Raw genomic sequence first — 23,793 nt, forward strand, 5'->3', positions numbered from 1 at the left:
GGCTCAATGATGTCATCAGTGCAGCAAATAGACTGATCCAGTTTAGATTCATCCAAAACTATCTTAAACAGTAGACATTTTAAAAACATTTTTTTTATGTTTGGTTCAATATAAAGCATTTGAAAGCCCACAGACACACTACGGCAGTAAAGAGTCTGCTCATATTTAATCCCATAGGCTGCACACCAATAGATGTGAGGTAGGTCACAGTGCTCATAGTTCAGGACTAAACCACATTAGGAAATCTGAGTGTGGTATCATGATCAGTGCTACCACCCAGTTCAGACCTGATTCTATGTCAGGCTTGTACTAAAACATCTACCAGGGAGATTCTGTTACACATATGAGGAGAAATATAATAAAGAAGATAAGACATCAGCTCACATGACCTCATCAAAAGTGATCGGAAAAATAAATAAATAAATAAATAAATAAATAAATGTGCAGAATATCAGCACCTAATATCGGCTATCTGCCTAAAGGATTGTGGGAAAATCGGTATCGGCCCTGAAAAAACGATATCGGTAGATCCCTAGTACAAATAATAGCTATGTGTAGAAAGCTTGTTTCCTCCATAACGCCGGCCATACACAGAGTGAATTTCTTTCCTGCAACCACGTGTTGCAGGAAGGACATTTGCTAATTTCCCTCATCAACACAGACAGTGTTGATGCGGGAATCCCTCCTGCCAGGCCATTGTGTTCTCCTGGCGGAGGACGTGGAAAGCTGTCCCCCGCCAGAAGAAGACAGTGATTATTGCTATTGGCTACAGCAGCCGCTATCGCAGGTAAAAGCTGGCATGTTGGCTGTACCCAGGTTGTTTCATTGACTCGGTACATTTAGCCTGCCCATACATGGTTCGAATCTCGGCTGGTCCCTGCTGAACTGGCTGATATTCAAACCGTGTATAGCCTGCCTTAGTCAACTGAATGATAGTTGTAAATGCACATATATAAATAAAATGCAAATGAAAACCTGTACAACTTAATTCAGTGAAACCTGAAATCCTCTATATTGCTGTACTGATATCACATATTAATATTTTGTAAAAATTTTATGCCTAGGATTTCACTCAAACAATACATGATCTCCGCTATAAAGTATGTGCCACATTTGACCCACTTCAGTTTGCAGAGTTTTATAATGCCTAATGGTAATGACCTATCTGATGTAAGCCTACAAATAGGTTTCCTTTTCTCCAGTGTATAGAATGTTCATCATTAAACTGATAGTATTATATAAATCAACAGAACAATATCTGGCTCACAGGGCTGCCCCTCTCTTTCACTGTCTGAGGGCTGCTGTGCCTGGGTTCATAGGAATCTAATATAATGACATATCATTGTATTAATACAAGCTATATTTCAAAATGCATTTCATGTTTTTTTAAAGAATACATTACAAGATCAAATAATGCTTTGTTAGAGTTCTCCTTTATGTAACAATATTTCACTTACTTGTTGCTTTGTGCTCTTTGTGGCTTTCACTGAATAATGGACGTCTTTCATTGCTCTTTCAATGAGGTTCACAGTATATGGCCTTTTTGTCTCTGGATTAACACATTTTTCAGCCACAATGGTTGCAATATCCCGAAACATTTGCTCTAGTTGTGTACTCCGCTCTTTTTCAGATACTTGAAGCTCCCCCTTTGACAAAATCTGTAGAATAAAAGAAGATCAAAGTTAAAAAGTAAAAGGTTTGCTCAAATATACCGTACATAAAACATTTAACACAATCTCACCATTACAGTATATTTAAATAATCTATTTAAAGCAAAACTAAAAGGGTTAATACTCCCCTTCCCATCAGTCCCTCGCGTGCCAGTCCTCAGCCATCTTCATTGGCTGATGTGGGATGACATCACTCCTGTGCACATACAACAGTTCAGGACTGTAAGCAGAACTGCACATGCAGAGTTTACAGCGCTGGTGAGAACAGTGAGCCAGCAGGAAGGTAGGCGCATTTCACTAAGAGACATCATTTCTCTTCGGCAATAAAAGCCTGCCTGCTAACGTTTGATACCACGTAACCTCAGTTCTGTTTTAAGGGTTCATTTACATCACAATCTGTGTTCACTGTGTTTCTGGATTTATGTTTACGTGCATTTTTTGGAATACATTTTAAATTTAATTTTTATTCAATTCAATTTAATTTAATTTTCTTTATATACATATAGAATAGGTGTGCTACCAGATAGATAATTAAATGAGTGCTAAAATACAAAAATTAATATGATCAATCAACAAAAGGTTCAAAATGGATTAAATATAAAGTGCACCACCAACTGAATGCTTTGCCGCATATGGTGTAAAAACTGTTAGGCATATATTTATTAAAAACACGGACATGTACTCACATAACCGAAGCAAATCTTATGCGTAGAAACACAGATGCCTTGCCAGCAAGCCTCCTCAGCGAGCTTATGACGTCACAAGTTCAAGCCCCTCCTAACATGTTTTGCATCATAACACATCGTCAGGGGAATGGGAGAATTTATTTTCTTGACTAAGTTACGTTTATATGTACATTTGCGAGTGTTCGAGGTGCGTTCCAGTGTGAAAAGATGCAGCAAGCTGTATTTTTTTGAAATGCACATGAAAGCAATGCAATGATGTAAACTAGACTCTTAGAATGCATTCATACTACATTTATGCGTTTAGGTGTTTAAAAAAGGCACCTGACTGCATCTGGTGTAAACGAGCCCTAAAAGCAAGATTTACAGATCTACATTGCTTTGCTTAAACAGCAGTCCTATATATATCCAGCATTTTGCTGTAAACTGCTGTAACGTAAACATGCCCAATGCCTGTAATGAGTGATGCCACTACTGAACCCATATGAGGGGGTTATAACGGGGTAAAGGGCTACTGCTCTTTGCGCACTGGACGGGGAAAACCATGTCGACTTGGAAACCTAGAAGAGTGAAAAAAGACCATAGAGGCTCACATTGAGCCAGCCCCATTTTTTTAAAATTATTTACACTTTGTGTGTGATAATATATAATTTTTTTTTTTTACGTTTTTGGAGTATGTTTGTCCCAAGCATGTTTGAATCCAATTACTGTTGACTGACACACTACTTCCAAGCAACAACTACCCTTTCAGTATAATATTTTATAAGATTAGTTTTGAACTTTCCAAAGAAACATAGAAGAGTTATGACAGAAAAATGTGGTCCATCGACTCCTCCCATTTTATTTTCTGGTTACATTTATACAGGTTTTGTTATTTTTATTCCCGAATGCAAAGTATGTCACTGGAATAGGGGGTTGAGGTGAAATCTTCTGATTGATCCGATGTCTCATTTAACCTGGGGACAACTGTCAAATGTGGAATTTGCACTCATTTGGGAAAGATTTGCCCCCCTCTAAATGTACCTCCAAGACAGGGAGTGAGGAGAAACTTACCAATAGGCTGACAGAGTAATAAAAATCCTACAACTGATTTGCAACAGTGGTGCACTAAAATGAAAAATACGATTCTGAAACCGAAAATTCAGGCAACACTGTTAAAAAAAAAAAAAAAAAAAAAAAGTACCGTATTTTCCAGCGTATAAGACGACCCCCCTAATTTTCAAGTTAAAACATAGGTTTTGGGCTATACTCACTGTATAAGACTACCCCCCCTTCCGAAGCAAGGCAACACCATTGAAAAACATCAGATTTCTCATAAATCTCCAAGGTACCCTAGTACTGTAATACATGTAATCTCTCATAATATCTCCAAGGTACCCTAAGTATTACCAGTAGATGTAATCTCAAGACGCTGGCTGTGTGAGAATCCTGTACAGGTATACCGTATGTACCGTAGCGTCAGCTACATACAGTATACCACGCTGAGCCAATCACAGTGAGCGATGTATTATATTATTAAATGCAAAGCCTGCTCGGATTGGCAGAGTCAGAGAGGCGGGCTGATTGGCTCAGTGCGGTACACTGTATGTAGTCTAAGCTACGGTACATACGGTATACCGGTACAGGATTCCCACACAGCCAGGGTCTTGAGAGATTACATCTACCGGTAATACTTATACTTAGGTTACCTTGGAGATATTATACTCGGCGTATAAGACGACCCCCAATTTTGGGGGGATTTTTTTGAGGTTCAAAAGTAGTCTTATACGCAAGAAAATACAGTATATATTTTTTTGTTTAATAAATATGAATTTATTTTCAGACGTTTTTCCTTTTTCTTTTCACTTTCTTATTTTTTTTTCAAATAACGCCGTCGCCCGGAAATGACGAAAGCGAAAGTGCCCCGCTCTGTTGTCCAGTACTGGGGCTTCCGCCTTCACCAAGAAGGCTGTTGACTGGAAGTGCCGCGGGGCAATAGAAATGAGGCTGCCCGCTGCCATCTTGCTCCTCCAGCAGTGTGGATCAGCTGTTCTGTGATGAGGTTGTCGGCCTTAGGGGCAACTTGTGGTCAGCTGGAGCCCTTAAGATGCCGGTGACTGAACAGCTGGCTTGATTCCAGGTGCAGTGGTCTTTTGGGGAGAATGCCATCGACATTTAGTGCAGCTGTGGGGGGGGGGGGTGGGGGGATGGTTGCATACCCCTCAGTAGGGGTGAAAACCCCCCCGAGTTGCTGCCCCCGACCTGCACAACCTAAAGCCCGCTGAGGTGGATGGGAGGCTGGCCAGGGAATCCCCTGCAATTAGCACAGACTGGAGAAAAAATAATAAATGTCTGCAGCTCCTATGGATCTGGAGGAAACACAATCAAACTGGAGCACACAGGTGACATTTTATAATGGTGGTCTATTGGGTTTCCTGTTTCAGGTGGAAGGAGCCTATCTCTCAGATGCTGCCCTGGAAGAGAAAAATGCATTCCTTTAAATTCTACGTGTGTCTTCACACTGGTCCGTTGCAGTGTTAAAAATCCTATTTGCTGCATTTTTGGTCAGAAAAAAAACTCACCTCCCCTTTCAAAATGCATTGAAAACACAGCAAGAATGCATCAAAAACGTTTTTGAGTCACATGACCTATGAAGAACACACGACAAGTGCGGTAAAATCACATGAGTTATCGGCGGCCATTATCGGCAAAACTGATAACCCTATTTTCGGCTGATTATTTTTGTGGGCTGAAATTTTGGTGCATTTTTTTTTTTTTTGCTAGCGCTCCAGAGAGAATACCAGTCACCAATAGGCATTTGTAATATTCAGTGTAATAAAACACACCACAGTCCTAACTAGCAGAGATTACTTTTATATTTTTTATACGGGTTTTTTTTTTATTATTTGTATTCTCTCTCTGTCCCAGGATGTCTCTACAATTCTGCTAAATCTTCTGTCTGAATTAGGTGCTAACAAAAATCTTGTAACGATTTCATGAAAGAAAGGGAATTGGTTTTTGCCTTCTGGCAACCTGGACAGAGCGTTTAACTGCCCTAGGCTAAGACAGAAAACAGATCAGCCTCCATGGGAGCTGTACAGCCTGACCCTGGACTGGCATTTACTGTATACTTTGACAGGGAGAACATACTTCTACATATTATGTGACTAGATGCTTACATGGGCCTTCACTCCCAACAGATGAATAGAGAGATAATGGAAGGGTTTATGTGCTGCTGGGAAGGGGGAGGTTTTATTTTGACTTCTAATTTATTTGCACTATTTTCATTGAAGGGAGACTAGTGTTTCTGAGAAAACTATACATATTGCAAGGATTTTATTGCTGCATAGCTGCTTCTTCCCTAGGGATATTAAAGCGGAGTTCCGGCCACGAAAAACATTTTTCAATAAAAATACCCCGGGACAGTCAGGGATAGTACATTCCACAATGGCTAGCCTCTGAACTGTCCCGGGTCGCACTTACCTGCAAGAAGAAATACTTACCTTGAAAATTTCTTCTCCAGCGCTGCCATCTCAAATGTGGGCAGCTGAAGCCAGCCCGATCCTCTACTGCGTCCTCTTCCGTGTCCTCTTCTCCCAGAATGCGCCTGCACCGACCCCGCTCATTCACCTCCGGTGCAGCGCCGCATTCCTCCACAGCTTCTGGGCATGCCCAGAAGTTGTTTAGCAGGGATTGCGGCGAAGCACCGGAAGTGACGATTGGGGCCGGTGCCAGCGCATTGATTCCTGGGAGCGATGACGTTCAGCTCCCAGGAATCATCGCAAAGAGGAAGTGATGGCGCGGGCCGCGGCCCCCGAGGGAGGAAGTGGAAGGAAGGCGAGTACAGTAAAACCTTGGTTTGAGAGTAACTTGGTTTAAGAGCGCATTGCAAGACAAGCAAAATTTTCAAATAAATTTTGACTTGATATACAAGCAATGTCTTGATATACAAGTAGCCTCAAGTCACAGCGGAGTATAAAAGAGAAGAGAGGCGCCTCTAAGTGTAGCAATATGGTTACATTTAATGAAGGTTCAACATTTAGCAGGGGTAAAGCTGTCCACATAGGACCATCCTCCGCACCATCATCTACGTCATCCCTTCCATGCTGCCCCTCGCTTTCAGATCGCTTTACTGCAGGGTGGTCTTCCCGGTCAGGATTACAGACTAGCAGCCGGCGGTGCAGAAGATAGTCTATGTGGAAAGCTTTACCCCGGATGCCTGCATACTTAGATGTGCCTGTTTTATTCATCAACCATGAATTGCTAAATGTTGTACCTTCATTAAATGTAACCATATTGCTACCCTGGAGCTCCTTCTGGATTTTGCTTCCAATCCCCTTGTGGAAGCAGCTATTTGTGAATGGACATTTTATGGTTACACAACCTATCACAATGCTATAATCTTTTTATATGGACTATAAATTGAAGGATTTATGAATAAATGGTTGTGGAACGAATCATCTGAGTTTCCATTATTTCTTATGGGGAAATTTGCTTTGATATAAGAGTGCTTTGGATTACAAGCATGCTTCTGGAACGAATTATGCTCGCAATCCAAGGTTTTACTGTATATTTTTCTACAATAACAAGGTAAGTAAACAAAAAAAATAAAAAAATTGTAACTATCCATTTATTTTACAGGTGACCAAAAGAAAGCGGATGGCCCAAAATCGACTATGTCGATTTTGTGGCCGGAACTCCGCTTTAATGTATGGCTTTTGCCTGTGTCATTGCTGAACTTACTAGTACATGAGTAAACCTGCCTAAACTATAATCATATGACCATCCTCAATGTCATAGATGTAGCCCCCACACCCCTTTAGCTGTGCTGAACCCAAAGTATATTACTAAATATTTACTTCCTGTTGCAGAGAATGACTTTTGGGCAAAGCAGTGTGCCAATGATTTGAGAAAGGGGAATCAGATATCTTATACACATGGTACTGAGATCAATCTTTTTTTACAGAAGACAGGCCACAGTTTTGCAAAATGCTAGCTGCTTTCAAATTAAAAAGAAAAGATACATTTATTAGTGTAAAATAAAAAGCAAAAAAAGGGCTAGGGTAGCAACCAGTCAGTGTTCATTTTGGAGTCACATTTTTATTTAGGGTTATATAGTCTTTTGACTAGAGCTGCACCATTAATCGTTAAAAAAAAAAAAAAAAAAAAAATCACAATCTCGATTCAACCAGATCTTAAATTCCACCTACGATCTAAAAACTGCATTTCTTTGATTGATTGATTCTAAGGACTCATGTACACTACAACTTGTAAATGGCCATTTAGGAGCAGTTGGGCTTTTTTTCAGAAGCCCCTGAACCTACCTCCATGTTATCTTATCTGTCCATGTACACAGGGTCGTTTACAGTCATTTACAGGCAGTTGAGTTCAGTGTCGTTTTTTGGAAAGCAATTAATTGCGTTCGAACGCGTGTTTCCCGGCGTTTCAAATGCAAAAACGCGACCGTTCCCCCGCGTTTTCAGGAGGCCTTATATACATATGTGTGTGTATATATATATATATATATATATATATATATATATATATATATATATATATATATATATATATATATACACACACACACATACACACACACACACACACACACACACACACATATATATATGTACATACATACACGGTCATCCTGGCATGGCAGAGTCAGGTCACCCTAACATGGCAGAGTCAGGTCACTCTAAACACTGGTCACCCTGACATGGCAGAGTGGGGTCACCCTGGCATGGCAGAGTCAGGTCACCCAACTATGCAGATTTTGGGTTGGGGGTATACATACACGCGCGTGTGTGTGTATGTATATATATATATGACATATGCCGGTTTTCGGTAATTCGATATATCACGGTATTGCATACCCACGGTGTTGTTATTGTAGCATTTTTAAAATACCGTCTTTATCTGCTCCTGGGTCTGACTTTAGAATTGATACATTTCAGTGAGCTGGATGACTCAGTCCCTGTTCACACTGGGGCGACCTGTGAGGCGACCTGGTCGCCTCACAGGTCGCCTTCCATAGGGAAGCTGCGGACCCGTTCTAATAGGAGCGACACAAGTCGCTCCGACTTAGAAGAAGGGTCCGGAGCTTCTTTGGGGCGAACCGGAGCGACCGTCATAGACTTCAATGTTATGAAGTCCGTGCCGGCCGCTCCGAGGTCGCGGCACGCTGCTCGCACCGCGACCTCGGAGGTCGCCCCAGGAAGTCGGATCGTCCCAATGTGAACGGGGCCTTATTCACTCACTCAGCAGTTCACTCACTCAATAGAAACAGCTCTGGTAATATGATCCTAGAGTGAGAGACTTAGCTCCTCCCTGTAACCAATCAGACGTCTCCCAGCACATGCTTCCTTCCCGGGCTCAGAGAGACACAGTGCCTTCTACAAGCAAGTTTCTGCAAGTACTTTTACCATACACTGTCGATGGATAGATGGATAGATGGAGGGATAGATAGATGGAGGGATAGATAGATAGATAGATAGATAGATAGATAGATAGATAGAAATACATACACGGGCATAGCAGCCCACATTACATTATTATATAGTCATCAAGCAGTGTCTGGCCTACCTGCTGACTGGTCCTGGCGCTCAGCTCCGATCCGATGGCCTGGTCATTAAGGGGGCAAATCCGTGCGGTCCAGAAGTAGTTAAACCTGCAGGAGGACCACTGTTTTTAATTTATAAATTTTTTTAGGCCTGGTTCACATGTATGCGGGTTAGCGGTTCACATGTATGCGGGTTAGCGGTTCACATGTATGCGGGTTAGCGGCCCATATTTGCACAGGGATAGCAGCCCATTGATTTGAATGGGTTTGGGCTGCTATGCCTGCGTTTTCTGCTCAAAAAAGCCGCATGCAGAATTTAAAAAAATGCATTGGCCGTGAACCCCATCCTGCTTTTGCACCATGCGACTTACTTGCAGTTCCTGCACACGCAGACTGTGTTTTAAATGCTGGGCCCATGTATTTAAAAATGCAGAACCCTTCCCGATGCAGGAACTGCATGGTGCAAAAGCGGGTTGGATTTCAAGGCCACTGTTTTTTTTTTAAATGCTGCATGCTCCTTTTTTTCTGCGGAAAATGAGGGCATAACAGCCCATTCAAATCAATGGGCTGTTATGCCTGTGCAAATGTGAACCGCCAACCCGCATACATGTGAACCAGGCCTAAGGCAATAGTAAAGTAATTTATAAATAAAAACACAGGTCCTCCTGCAGGTTTAACCACTTCTGGACCGCAAGGATTTAGCCCCTAATGACCAGGCTATCAGATCGGAGCCAAGCGCCAGGACCAGTCATCACCAGGTAGCCCAGACACTGCTTGATGGCTTATTTTAGGCCTGGTTCACAGAGTCTGTACTGACTGACTACATAATTATGTGCAAAAGTGAACCAAAGTCCCTAAATTCAGCAATGAAATTGAAGTGAGGTAGAAATGTAATAATTTAAGTTTAATAATTGAATACCGTGATAATACCGTATACCGTGGCAAAACCCTAATCAATTAATCGCAGCATGGAAATCTGATACCGTCGCATGCCATATATATATATATACATACACATACACATACACACATACATATATATGTATATGTTCATTCAAATGAAAATGGCTGAAAAACATATTTCATGTTGCATTGTGGGTGTTTGGGAGGGTCTCCTGATGTGTTTTGCAAAAAATGCCTCTGAACGCAAATGCCGCTAAACGCGGCATGCAAACGCGACACAATGGGCATTTTTAAACGTCGTTCTGTAGCTGTCAAGTTCCAGCGTTCAAAGTACTTTTTCAAACGTCCCGTGTACATGTAGCCTTACAAAGCAGAGTTGTTCTCTGCTCACTCACAGCTGTAAAAAAAAAAAAAAAAAAAAAAAAAAGGAGTCTCCAGCAAATGTTTATCAACATTGCCAGGGCTGGGAGATAACTGTAGAAACAAAATGTTTTACAATGTATCATTTCATTCTTTTTTAAAGGATTGAACTTCCATCTGTATGTGAGGGAAGTTTAACCTCTTAAAGACTAAGCCTTTTTCTTAACTTGTTTACAGGTTAAAATCTGTATTTTTTGCTAGAAAATTACTTAGAACCCCAAACATACTATATATATATATATATATATATATATATATATATATATATATATATATACATACATACATACATACATACATACATACATACACACACACACACACACACACAATTTTCTAGCAAAAAATACAGACAAGTTAAGAAAAAGGCTTAGTCTTTAAGAGTCGGTTCACACTGAGGCGACACGACTCCTTACTACTTCAGGGGCGACTTCGGAGCGACTTGCATGGACTTCTCATAATGGAAGTCTATGCAAGTTGCTCCGAGGTCACCCCGAAGTAGTACAGGACCCTTTTTCTAAGTCGGAGCGACTTGTGTCGCTCCTATTAGAACAAGTCCTGTAGCGGTCAATGGACCGCGAGGGAGCGCGACTTGTCAGGCTGACAAGTCGCGCTAATGTGAATCGACTCTAGAGGTTAAACTTCCCTCACATACAGATGGAAGTTCAATCCTTTAAGTCCCCATTCACACTAGCGCGACTTGTCAGGCGACTTGGTCGCCTGGCAAGTGGCGGTGGGTCGCCTGCCATTGATTAGCACAGGACCCGTTCTAATAGGAGCGACACAAGTCGCTTCGACTTAGAAAAAGGGTCCTGTACTACTTTGGGGCGACCTGGAGGCGACTTGCATTGACTTCAATGATATGAAGTCCGCGACTTCACAGGTTGCCCCGGCAAGTCGTGTCGCCCCTGTGTGAATGGGCTCTAAAAAAGAATGAAATGATACATTGTAAAACATTTTGTTTCTACAGTTATCTCCCAGCCCTGGCAATGTTGATAAACATTTGCTGGAGACTCCTTTTTTTTTTTTTTTTTTTACAGCTGTGAGTGAGCAGAGAACAACTCTGCTTTGTAAGGCTACATGTACACGGGACGTTTGAAAAAGTACTTTGAACGCTGGAACTTGACAGCTACAGAACGACGTTTAAAAACGCCCATTGTGTCGCGTTTGCATGCCGCGTTTAGCGGCATTTGCGTTCAGAGGCGTTTTTTTTGCAAAACACATCAGGAGACCCTCCCAAACACCCACAATGCAACATGAAATATGTTTTTCAGCCATTTTCATTTGAATTTATATATATCACATACACACACACACAGTGGGTACGGAAAGTATTCAGACCCCCTTAAATTTTTCACTCTTTGTTATATTGCAGCCATTTGCTTAAATCATTTAAGTTCATTCTTCTTCCTCATGAATGTACACATAGCACCCCATACTGACAGAAAAACACAGAATTGTTGACATTGTTGCAGATTTATTAAAAAAGAAAAACTGAAATATCACATGGTCCTAAGTATTCAGACCCTTTGCTGTGACACTCATATTTAACTCAGGTGCTTTCCATTTCTTCTGATCATCCTTGAGATGGTTCTACACCTTCATTGGAGTCCAGCTGTGTTTGATTATACTGATTGGACTTGATTAGGAAAGCCACACACCTGTCTATACAAGACCTTCCAGATCACAATGCATGTCAGAGCAAATGAGAATCATGAGGTCAAAGGAACTGCCTGAAGAGCTCAGAGACAGAATTGTGGCAAGGCACAGATCTGGCTAAGGTTACAAAAAGATTTCTGCTGCACTTAAGGTTCCTAAGAGCACAGTGGCCTCCATAATCCTCAAATGGAAGACGTTTGGGACGACCAGAACCCTTCCTAGAGCTGGCCGTCCGGCCAAACTGAGCTATCGGGGGAGAAGAGCCTTGGTGAGAGAGGTAAAGAAGAACCCAAAGATGACTGTGGCTGAGCTCCAGAGATGCAGTCAGGAGATGGGAGAAAGTTGTAGAAAGTCAACCATCACTGCAGCCCTCCACCAGTCGGGGCTTTATGGCAGAGTGGCCCGACGGAAGCCTCTCCTCAGTGTAAGACACATGAAAGCCCGCATGGAGTTTGCTAAAAAACACCTGAAGGACTCCAAGATGGTGAGAAATAAGATTCTCTGGTCTGATGAGACCAAAATAGAACTTTTTGGCCTTAATTCTAAGCGGTATGTGTGGAGAAAACCAGGCACTGCTCATCACCTGTCCAATACAGTCCCAACAGTGAAGCATGGTGGTGGCAGCATCATGCTGTGGGGGTGTTTTTCAGCTGCAGGGACAGGACGACTGGTTGCAATCGAGGGAAAGATGAATGCGGCCAAGTACAGGGATATCCTGGACAAAAACCTTCTCCAGAGTGCTCTGGACCTCAGACTGGGCCGAAGGTTTACCTTCCAACAAGACAATGACCCTAAGCACACAGCTAAAATAACGAAGGAGTGGCTTCACAACAACTCCGTGACTGTTCTTGAATGGCCCAGCCAGAGCCCTGACTTAAACCCAATTGAGCATCTCTGGAGAGACCTAAAAATGGCTGTCCACCAACGTTTACCATCCAACCTGACAGAACTGGAGAGGATCTGCAAGGAGGAATGGCAGAGGATCCCCAAATCCAGGTGTGAAAGACTTGTTGCATCTTTCCCAAAAAGACTCCTGGCTGTATTAGATCAAAAGGGGGCTTCTACTAAATACTGAGCAAAGGGTCTGAATACTTAGGACCATGTGATATTTCAGTTTTTCTTTTTTAATAAATCTGCAACAATGTCAACAATTCTGTGTTTTTCTGTCAGTATGGGGTGCTATGTGTACATTCATGAGGAAGAAGAATGAACCTAAATGATTTTAGCAAATGGCTGCAATATAACAGAGTGAAAAATTTAAGGGGGTCTGAATACTTTCCGTACCCACTGTATATATTTAGCAAAGACCCTAGAGAAAAAAAAAAGTGGCGATTGTTGCAATATTTAATGTTACACTGAATTTGCACAGCAGTCTTTGAAACACATTTTTTGGGGGAAAAAAATACACTTTAATGAATTAAAAAAAACTAAACAGTACGGTTAGCCCAATTTTTTTGTATAATGTGAAATATAATGTTGCGCATAGAATCATGATCTTTATTCTAAGCAAAAAAAATTGTGATTCTCATTTTATCTAAAATCGTGCAGCTCTACTTTTGACTAAAATGCCATTTTAGTTTTAGTCATATTTTAGTTATCTGAATTGTTTTAGCTTTCGTCGTATTTTAGTGGACTAAAATCGAATGGGTTTAATTAAATTGTAATGCATTATTTAAACATTTCTCTAGAATTTCCAAGCTCATTATATACTTCTAGAGTAAAGATCTAATAACATTATTTATGGTATTAACCACTTGCTGACCACCTAACTTTGAAAATAGGTCATTACTTTAATGGTAAATACTGGAGTTATGACTGCATCTAGATGCCATAACCTCAGTATTTTCTTTTCCCTTGGGCACAACTCTTTCAGATAAAAAGGGATCCCTGCAGGGGATTCGCTGCAGGATCATTTTTAGAAGCAGTGGGAAAGCTGCCCCCCAGCAGCTTCCCAAGCTTACATTACTGATTGCTAAACCCGGGAACTGGCTTTGGCAGTGTCTTCCCATAGAGATAAGCGATGGCAAGATGGCCACCGCTCATCTCTACGTCATTGGAAGACAAGAGCAATGTTATGACGTCACTCTGTTTTTTGGGCCATGTAAACATTTTTTTTTTTTTTTTCTTAAAGCAAAAAATACAATTTTTCCATTTTTTGCTTTTAAGAATGGAGGAGAAATTTGGGGTCTTTAAAAAAAAAAAATATATATATATATATATATATATATATATATATAATTTATTATTATATTTTTTTTTTTTTTATTAAAAGTATCCCCATGTTCAGTAGTGAACGCATACGTAGGTCATGCCCACATATGTAAACAGTGTTTGCACCCCTGCGAACGCCTGAGCAAGAACAATAATACTAGCACTAGACCTCCTCAGTAACTCTAAACTGGTAACCTGTAGAAATATTTAAAGCGTCACCTATGGAGATTTTTTAGGTACCGTAGTTTGGCACCATTTGACGAGCGCACGCAATTTTAATGCATGAATGTTAGGTATCTATTTAGTTGGTCAACATCTTCTTTCATATTATACAAAAATAAATTGGAGTATATCTTAGTTTTTTTTTTTTTTTTTTTTTTAATTGTGTATCTTTTTTCCAAAAAAAATTGCATTTAAAAAAACTGAGACATAAAAAACTTGCAATGACCGCCATTTTATTCTCTAGAGCAGGGGTCTCAAACAGGAGGCTCTCCAGCTGCTGCAGAACTACAATTCCCATGAGGCATTGCAAGGCTGACAGTTACAAGCATGACTACCATAGGCAGAGGCAAGATGGGACTTGTAGTTCTGCAACAGCTGGAGAACTGCCAGTTTTAGACTCCTGCTCTTGAGTTTCTGCTAAAAATATAAATATTTTTGGGGGTCCTAAATTTCTAGCAAGAAATACAGATTTTTACTTGTAAACAACAAATGTTAGAAAAAGGCCGGGTCCTTAAAGTATAAGGCCCCTTTCACACAGGGGAGTCCGTCAGGCGGACTCAGTTTTTTTCAGCGGGGGAATCGATCCGCCTATTCCCCGCTGAGCAGGCAGATGGCAGCTGTGTCTCCGCGCTGTGTTTTTCATGTGGTAGTGCAGTGTTAATTTTGATTTAGTCATAGTCTTGGGACTAAAATGTCATTTTAGTTTTAGTCAACTAAAAAAGTGTTAGACTACTAAACTATTTTTGTAGATGAAATTATTACTGGTAGCAATTATATACAAAGCTTTTCCTTTAACTGGCATCATTTGATTACCTGCTTGCAGATCTCTGTCTGATCCTCTGTTCCAAATGATTTGACCAGATCCTCTTTCTTGGCCACCTGACCTTTGGACACATTCATGAATACAGAGTGCGTTTGTAAGACTTCATCTAGATCTTTCTCCCTATGATCAAAATGAAAAAAAAAAAAAAAAAAGTTACATATTATTTAAAGAATATAAAACACAATTATTTCTCTATGGCTGGTACAGTACTGCACATTTTAGCCAATGGCTGAGAAATAAATACAATGTAACCTGGATGTTTTTTCCAGTTTTTGTTTTACTCCTGAGCACATAATTAAAAATCTTCAAATCTTGTACGCGATGTAAAAACCCAGCTGATTTAGTGATGCCAAAACATTAACGTTTATTTCCACTTTTGTAGCCAAATTAGAACATCTACTTAAAATTTGCTAAATATTCTTATTCACATAGAATAACTTATAAAAATATTTAAAAACTGCTGTAACCATTTTACTTACGTAAAAATCTAACTGAGCTTTCCCTTCCTATGTAATGTTAAAGGCTAAGTTCACTTCCCCCCCTCCAGTTACCCCACCTGGCTCCGTCCACACAGCCACATCATTCATTCACAGATTCCAGTGAATAAATAAACTACAAGCACCCCCCTTCCACCACGGCAGAATGATTTGTAATTTTAATGGGCTGCGAGGGCTGATGAGCACTCTGCTGGTTCAAACAGAAAGCCCATACAGAGACACAGGGTGAAAGCTGGAAGACATGACTGCACCAGTAGTGCTTTCCAGGCTCCTGAAGAAAATAAATAAAATGCATATTTTTTTGCTTTTACTGTATCTTACCAAGCACTGGTTAAAGCTTGCAGGAGGAGTTTTCATTCTCCCCTGATTGTCCTGTGAGGCTGCAGGACCACTGACCCTCTGTCTGGACAGTGCTGATCACATGCACCTTCCTAAGAAAAAAAAAAACTCTCTGGCAATACACACCAAACTGAGCATGTGCAGAGTGCCCCTAAGGCTCTGTGCTATCAGATGGACTGGGGACTATGGAAGAAGGGGAGAATCAGAGCAGACAGGATCACACAGCCTTTTTACACAATGCGGAAGATTAACCCCTTAAGTTCCCCAGTTAGTAGCACAAGCATGAAGAAAGACAGAGGCACCTCTAAGTGTAGACTTTATTGTACATTTAATAGATAAAAATATGCACTCACATCTGCAAGCATAAGCTCATGTCAAAGAAAACCATTTGAAATAGTTCCGGTGTGGGTAGGTGATGAGAAATAGTCATCCAGTCCTGAGCAGCCATCCCCCTGGAGCATAACAAGCATGCTTTACTGAATACACACACTGATTTTACTGTTGTGCGTTTAGTAACACTTTAAGGAGGGGGCTAGAGAGTTATGTTTTCTATGATTAACTAGAAGTGCACCAAAGAGAAATTTTGGTATCGAAAATGACAATTTTTAATTTTTTTTTTATATATAATAGTATTATATTCGACTTTTTAATTTAATATCATGAATATGAATTTATTGTCAGCCATTATTGGCACCTTTAGCACAAGAAAAGCTCAAGAAACAAATGTATCCCTTTAAATTCTATGTATATCTTCACACTGGTCCTTTGTGCTTCCGTAGTGGTGTTAAAAATCCTGCTTGCAGGATTTTTGGTCAGTAAAAAAAAAAAAAAAAAAAACCCACACCGAAAAAGCACATTAAAAACAAAGCATCGATAAAGCACCCGTGTTACATTTTTGAGCCACATGATAAAATGGGCACAAGCTTGCGGTAAAATCACTTGGGTTTTCAGTGCCTTTATCAGCACATTTTTCTCTTATAAGTGGCGATTAAAAAAAAAAACCCCCCAAAGAAAGCTCTATTTGGGTACAGTGCTGCATGACCGCACAATTGTGTCAGAGCGAAAGCTGTAAATTGGCCTAGCAGGAAGGAGGTCCCCAGTATATAACCCCCGTCAGGTGTTTTTACCATATGTGTCCCACAGAAGAGATATCCTTTTACTTTCTGTCCCATAGTCTAAACAGGAAGTGAGAAGAAATCCCTGTTTGTCACCTGGAAGATTCCGTCTCTATTCCTGTTCTGGTGACCATTCAAAATTTGGGATTTTTCACTTTGGTTTAGTTTACACTTGCAGTTAGGGGTGGTAAAAATATACAGCTGAGCTGCTTATTATGATCCCCCCCATCTTAAACTGCAAACGCAATCTAAAGGTTTTAGTAGCTTTAACCACTTGCTGACTGCCTAACTGTAAATCTACGTCATTGACTTTAAATACTGGGGTTATAGCAGCAGCTAGCTGCCATAACCCCGGTATCTTTATTTTCAGTCAGGTGTCTGGCTTTCAGATAACAGTGGTCCCAATGGCGAATTCACCGCGAGATCACTTTTGTAGGTGAATTTACCACTGCTTTCCGGCCATCTCCAAGCTTGCCAGAGCCGTTGGTAAGCCCAGAGCCGATCTGATCCCTCTGATGCCTGGGCAGGAAGCCAAGCGAGGACAAAATAGCGCCCACTTAGCTCTACACCAGGGAACCTCAAACTACAGCCCTCCAGCGGTTGCGGAACTAGACATCCCATGAGGCATTGTAAAATTCTGACTTTCGCAGACATGACTAGGCATGATGGGAATTGTAGTTCCTGAACAACTAAAGTGCCATAGTTTGAAGACCCCTGCTCTACAACCTTGGGGGACCGGAGCAACGTCTGATGTCACTTCTACCACATGGGCTTAAAGGGTTTTTTTTCCCCTAAAGTCAAAATTACATTTTTTTTTGCTTTAAAATTCAATGAGATCTGGAGTCTTTTTGATCCCCAGATCTCGCAATAAAGAGGACCAGTCATGCGTGTTTGGGCTCTTTCACACGGCCGCTCCGTGTGAGAGCTCCGCTGCAGTCTTTTTTTTTTCCACGGAGCGGATGACATTTCTGTCATCCGCTCCGTGTGCCCGCATATCATCCCATCCGTTTGCGGATGATATGCGGACATAATGTAAGCCTATGGGGGTTTGCGGATGTCAGCGGATGACACCGCTGACATCCGATTTTCCTTCCTTTCCGTTTTTTGAACGGAGGAAAAATAGGGTTCTGTTCAGTTCCAAAAAACGGAACAGAACTGACAGGAAGAAAATCGGATGTCAGCGGATGGTATTCCGCTGACATCCGCAATGCCATAGACTTACATTATGTCCGCAAATCATCCGCGAAAAAAATAGGATGATTTGCGGACATACGGAGCGCCCGTGTCAAAGGGCCCTATCTATTACAATAGATGTTTACATTCCTTGTAAAGGAAATAAAGGTGCAAAAAAAAAAAATATATATATATTTTTTAAGAGGGACAGAGTAAAAATAAATACAATTAAAGCGCCCGTACCCTTCGGGGTATCGCCATGATCACTAGAGCGAGAGCAATAGTTCTTGTGCAAGACCTCCTCTGTAACTCTAAACTGGTAACCTGTAAAATTTTTAAAAGTGTTGTCTATGGAGATTTTTAAGTACCGTAGTTTGTCACCATTCCACCAGCGTGCGCAATTTAAAGCATGACATGTTAGGTATCTATTTATTTGGCCTAACATCTTTCATATTATATGAAATAATTGGGCCAACTTTACCATTTTGTTTTTTAATTAAAGTATTTTTTCCAAAAAAAAAAAAATTATGTTTGAAAGACCGCTGTGCAAATACAGCGAGACATAAAATATTGCAACAATCACCATTTTATTCTCTAGGTTCTGTGCAAAAAAAATAAAAATAAAATATATATATATATATATATATATATATAATGTTTTGGGGGTCTAAGTAATTTTCTAGCAAAAAAATACTGATACAACAAATGTCGGAAAAAGATGTGGTCTTAAAGCGAAATTCCAGCCTGTTAAAAAAAAAAAAAATCTAAAGTCAGCAGCTACAAATACTGCGTTTTCCTGAAAATAAGACCTACCCTGAAAATAAGACCTACCCTGAAAACAAGACCCATCTCAGTTTTCTAGGATGGCTGAAATATAAGCCCTAATTAAAGTCTTTGTAAAATCATGTAATCCAAGCTGTAAAAGGATTATATACTGTCCAGTGTGTGTCGTTATGTAACATGATTGTAGAAAATACCTTATTTACAGCATCGCTGGGTGCTCATGTGACCCGAAAGGAGCTCTCCTCCTGGCTGACATCAATGGCCCCTCCCTCTGCAGTGCTCGGAGCAGGGCTGACGTCAGCGGCCCCTCCCTCTGCACTGCTCAGAGCAGGGCTGACGTCAGCGGCCCCTCCCTCTGCACTGCTCAGAGCAGGGCTGACGTCAGCGGCCCCTCCCTCTGCACTGCTCAGAGCAGGGCTGACGTCAGCGGCCCCTCCCTCTGCACTGCTCAGAGCAGGGCTGACGTCAGCGGCCCCTCCCTCTGCACTGCTCAGAGCAGGGCTGACGTCAGCGGCCCCTCCCTCTGCACTGCTCAGAGCAGGGCTGACGTCAGCGGCCCCTCCCTCTGCACTGCTCAGAGCAGGGCTGACGTCAGCGGCCCCTCCCTCTGCACTGCTCAGAGCAGGGCTGACGTCAGCGGCCCCTCCCTCTGCACTGCTCAGAGCAGGGCTGACGTCAGCGGCCCCTCCCTCTGCACTGCTCAGAGCAGGGCTGACGTCAGCGGCCCCTCCCTCTGCACTGCTCAGAGCAGGGCTGACGTCAGCGGCCCCTCCCTCTGCACTGCTCAGAGCAGGGCTGACGTCAGCGGCCCCTCCCTCTGCACTGCTCGGAGCAGGGCTGACGTCAGCGGCCCCTCCCTCTGCACTGCTCGGAGCAGGGCTGACGTCAGCGGCCCCTCCCTCTGCACTGCTCGGAGCAGGGCTATTGGCATCTCCCTTGGAGTGGTAAAGAAGAGCTCTGGCGGGTCACGCGAGTGCCCAGTGATGCTGTAAACAAGGTATTTTCTACAATGTTACATAAAGACACACACTGGACATTATACAACTAATTTACAGAGTGGAATAAATTATTTTACAAGGACTTTAAATAGAATTTATTTTGGGGATTACAGAGATGCTGACTTCTGAGCTGACAGGGAGAGAGAGAAGACAGGGGACAAATAGGACATCCCCGAAAATAAGCCCCAATTTATATTTTGTAGCCAAAAGGACCCGGTCTTATTTTCGGGGAAACACGGTACTGTAACGGCTGACTTTTAAAATAAGGAAATTTACCTGTCCAGGGATCCTGCGATGCGCACCCCAAGCCAATCCAGCCGTCGGCTCCAAGTGCAGGCGCCGGCATTTTCACTAAGGGAAACAAGAAGTGAAGCCTTGCGGCTTCATAGCCTGTTTCCTACTGCACGAGTTGTGTTGCGCTTTCTAAACAGTCAAGCTGGTACTTGTGTCTCCCAGAAGGCGGGGCGGGGGCAAAGAGGGGCCGGAAATTTCGTAGATCACCACACAGCGATCTTACCTGCAAATGGGAGCACGTACCTGATTTTCACAGGTATTCGCTCCCCCCAAAAGGTGCCAAATGTGGCAGCTGAAGGGGGGGGGGGTTGCAAACAAGTGGAGCTCTGCATTAAAGTAGTAGTAAACTCCTGCCTGCATGCAGGTTTTTATAACAGAAGAGACCCTAGAGGCCTCTTCTGTCATAAATGCTCCCCCCTGCCTGTTAGCGGTTATGCGATCTAAGCCATACATGCGCAGCTCAGACTGCATTTATGGCTTGCTCTGCACGTGGCGAAGTGATTGTTGTGCACATGCGTGGGAGTGATGTCACCACAGCCGAGCCAATCAAGAGGACCGAATTTTCTAAAGATGGAAAGAGGGCCGGGATCACATGGAAGCTGTCTGGGATTGGGGGGGGGGGTCCAGCACTGGAGGGCTCTGTTTGTAGGTCTCTCATTATGATTTAAACCTGCAGGTAGGACGTTTTTTCCTACTTTCTCAAGGAGACTGTGCTTTAAGTTCTGGTTGGAGTTGTGCTCTGAGGTTTGTATTTTACATCTCCCCACTACTATCCACGCCCACAGGAAGGCGCAGGCTGAGCTGATTGGCTCCTCAGCACACTCCTATCTATTACTTCAATAGCCAATGAATACTTACGCCCCACTGCGCCAGCTCACAACCTTGTTCTTGTAGCAGGCTATCTCAAACCTCTTCCCTCCCTTCTTCATTCGCACGACCGCCACATTGGTCAGGCGAATCTGGTTGGTGGGAGTGAAGATAGACATGTCTCCTGCCGCCTCTCCTCCTCTACCTATGCCGAAAAATGTTCTGTATGCGCACTCTGCCTCTGCACGACACTCACGCCTTACTGCTTACAGAACGAGTGCGTAGCAGCAAAGTTCTGGCGGAAGTGAGCTGCCATTGGCCAGCAGTTAGTGCCATGTGACTGTGTCTGTCAATAAAGCTATTTCTGGGGGAGGAAAAAAATAAAAAAAAAGTACGGAAACAAATATGGCTGCCCCCAGTGCAGCGTGAGTGTGGCTATAGAGTTGTGTCGTTTGGTGTGGTGCGTACTCCTGGTCTGTTCGCTATGGAGTTGGAGATTGGAGCTTTGTTCTTAATGGCAGTAGGTCGTGTGACTGCTCATAGTGAGAAGGGTAAGTCATGTATCAAGGGACACTGACTACATTGGACATGTACTGGGCAGCTTGGCAAAGGATATCTTCTGTAGCTCAGGTTTAGGATGATGCCCAGTCATCTTGGGAGTTACACGAATCCTTCTAATTCTATTTTGTGTTCCTTTTATTGAAAGGCAGCCATAGGAAATGCTATGATATTATCGGCCTATGTGTGTGTGTGTTTTCTTCTATGTCCCATAGCTCAAGATTAAAGGGGCTGTTCATCCTTTAAGAGGAGTTCCAGCCTGTAATAAAATAATTAAAAGTCAGTTACAAATACTGTAGCTGCTGACTTTTTTAACTACTTCAATACCGGGCACTTAAACCCCCTTGCTTCCCAGACCAATTTTCAGCTTTTAGCTTTGTTGCATTTTGAATGACAATTGCGTGGTCATGCAACACTGTACCTACGCCAAATTTGTGTCATTTTTTTCCCCACAAATAGAGCTTTCCTTTGGTGGTATTTGATCACCACCAAGTTTTCTCTTTTTTGGTGCACAAATAAAAAAAAAAAAAAAAAAAAAAAAGACCAAAAAGTTTGAAAAAAAAAAAAAATTGTTTTTGTTTAGGTTATAAAATTTTGTAAATACGTTTTTTTCCTGCACTCATGAGGTGGCACTGATATGTGGTACTGATAGGCTGCACTGGTGGGCAGCACTGATAGATGGCATTGGTGGGCAGCACTGATAGGGAGGGCACCACTGGCAGGCTCTCTGAGCTCCGATTGCCATCCCTGGTGGTCATGGGTGGGCATCCCTGGTGCAGGGTTCGTACGGTCATTAAAAACCTGGAAAAGTTATGGAATTTTGAGATGACACTTTCCAGGCCTGGAAAGGTCATGGAAAAGTACGATTTTAGAAATGTTTTGGAAAAGTCATGGAAATCTGGGGAGGAGCGGGGGGGGGGGGGAGCGGCGGGGGGAGCGGATGCTTAAAACTTTATTATTGCAAATGTATAATTTTATTTTATGCTTGTGCACATTGATTTCCGGGTCCGAAGCAGCCGAGGAGTAGATCATGCACCAATCGCTGGCAGCGGGGAGGGCCGGGCCGCGGTTTGCCTGGATGTGACTGGCCAGCAGTAGCAAACCAATCACAGGCGGCGGAAGCGTCACTGGAGGGCGGGCCGCATGAACGTGATGATGACGCGGAAGGGTGCGGTAACCGTTTCAGTTACCGCACCCCCGCGTCATCACGTTCATGCGGCCGGCCCGCTCTCCAGTGACGCTCCGCTGCCTGTGATTGGTTTGCTGCTGCTGGCCAGTCACATCCAGGCAAACCGCGGCCCGGCCCTCCCCGCTGCCTGTCATTGGTGCACGATCATTTCCTCGGCTGCTGCTGGCCAGTGACCGACCGTAGGGCAAACTGCGAGCACCTACTGTACCAGTCCTACGGGAATGTTAAAAATAAATGTAAATAAATAATTAAGCATCCAATCCTTAGTCGCCTTAATTTCTGTGAGAACTCTTTTCTGCCTCATGGGACTGTTACTAACAGTTAGGTTCGGCCTAAGAATAGTAAGCGCCGCATTTTGTCCAGCTGCACCTTCATGACTCACTGCCACCTGAACAGCTTTATTTGGGCAAGCAGGAGCACCACTGTTCTTTCTCCCAAAAGTAAGTGCCGCATTTGTGCACCATCAGATCTGTGCCATCCATACCAGTCCGCCTGCACCTCATGACTGTCGCTTGGGCCTAAAAAGATTACTGTGCTGCATTTTGTGCATCTGACTATCTGTGCCATCCATACCAGTCCACCTGCACCTCTTTAACACGTATACGTATACATAGACATTTCATGAAACATTAGGTCATGAATATTTACGTGAAGTCAAGGAAAAGTCATGGAAAAGTCATGGAATTTCATTGGTGAAAATGTGTATGAACCCTGCTGGTGGCTTTAGTGGCACCCCCCCCCCCCAGGGCTGCACTGGTAATCAATGTTCTGATTACCAGAACAGACCCCCTGCTGTGATCATTGAGTAATTAGAAAAACTCACTGATTCCCCCCCCCCCCCCCCCCCCGGCTGCAGCACAGATCATCTTCTTCTCCTCATAGACAGGATCTGTGTGAGGAGAAGAGAT

The 23,793-nt window shown here is 42.6% G+C and overlaps 2 protein-coding genes across 2 annotated transcripts in view; one reads left to right on the forward strand and one right to left on the reverse strand.

Moving 5' to 3' along the window:
• The window catches only part of SBDS (SBDS ribosome maturation factor), a 36,572-nt gene extending 15,133 nt beyond the window's left edge, over positions 1-21,439 (reverse strand). Inside the window, exons 1-3 of the mRNA XM_082247803.1 lie at positions 21,190-21,439; positions 15,123-15,252; positions 1,458-1,658 (exon numbers count right to left, since the gene is read on the reverse strand). Coding sequence (XP_082103929.1) covers positions 1,458-1,658; positions 15,123-15,252; positions 21,190-21,317 — 459 coding nt within the window. The 5' untranslated portion in view covers positions 21,318-21,439. The remainder of the gene's footprint in view (positions 1-1,457; positions 1,659-15,122; positions 15,253-21,189) is intronic.
• Positions 21,440-21,528: 89 nt separating this feature from the next.
• The window catches only part of LOC309547200 (S-adenosyl-L-methionine-dependent tRNA 4-demethylwyosine synthase TYW1-like), a 287,271-nt gene continuing 285,006 nt past the window's right edge, over positions 21,529-23,793 (forward strand). Inside the window, exon 1 of the mRNA XM_082246996.1 lies at positions 21,529-21,689. Coding sequence (XP_082103122.1) covers positions 21,623-21,689 — 67 coding nt within the window. The 5' untranslated portion in view covers positions 21,529-21,622. The remainder of the gene's footprint in view (positions 21,690-23,793) is intronic.

This window comes from Pelophylax lessonae (genome assembly GCF_965119305.1).
Source record: "Pelophylax lessonae genome assembly, chromosome: 2".
Taxonomy (NCBI): domain Eukaryota; kingdom Metazoa; phylum Chordata; class Amphibia; order Anura; family Ranidae; genus Pelophylax; species Pelophylax lessonae.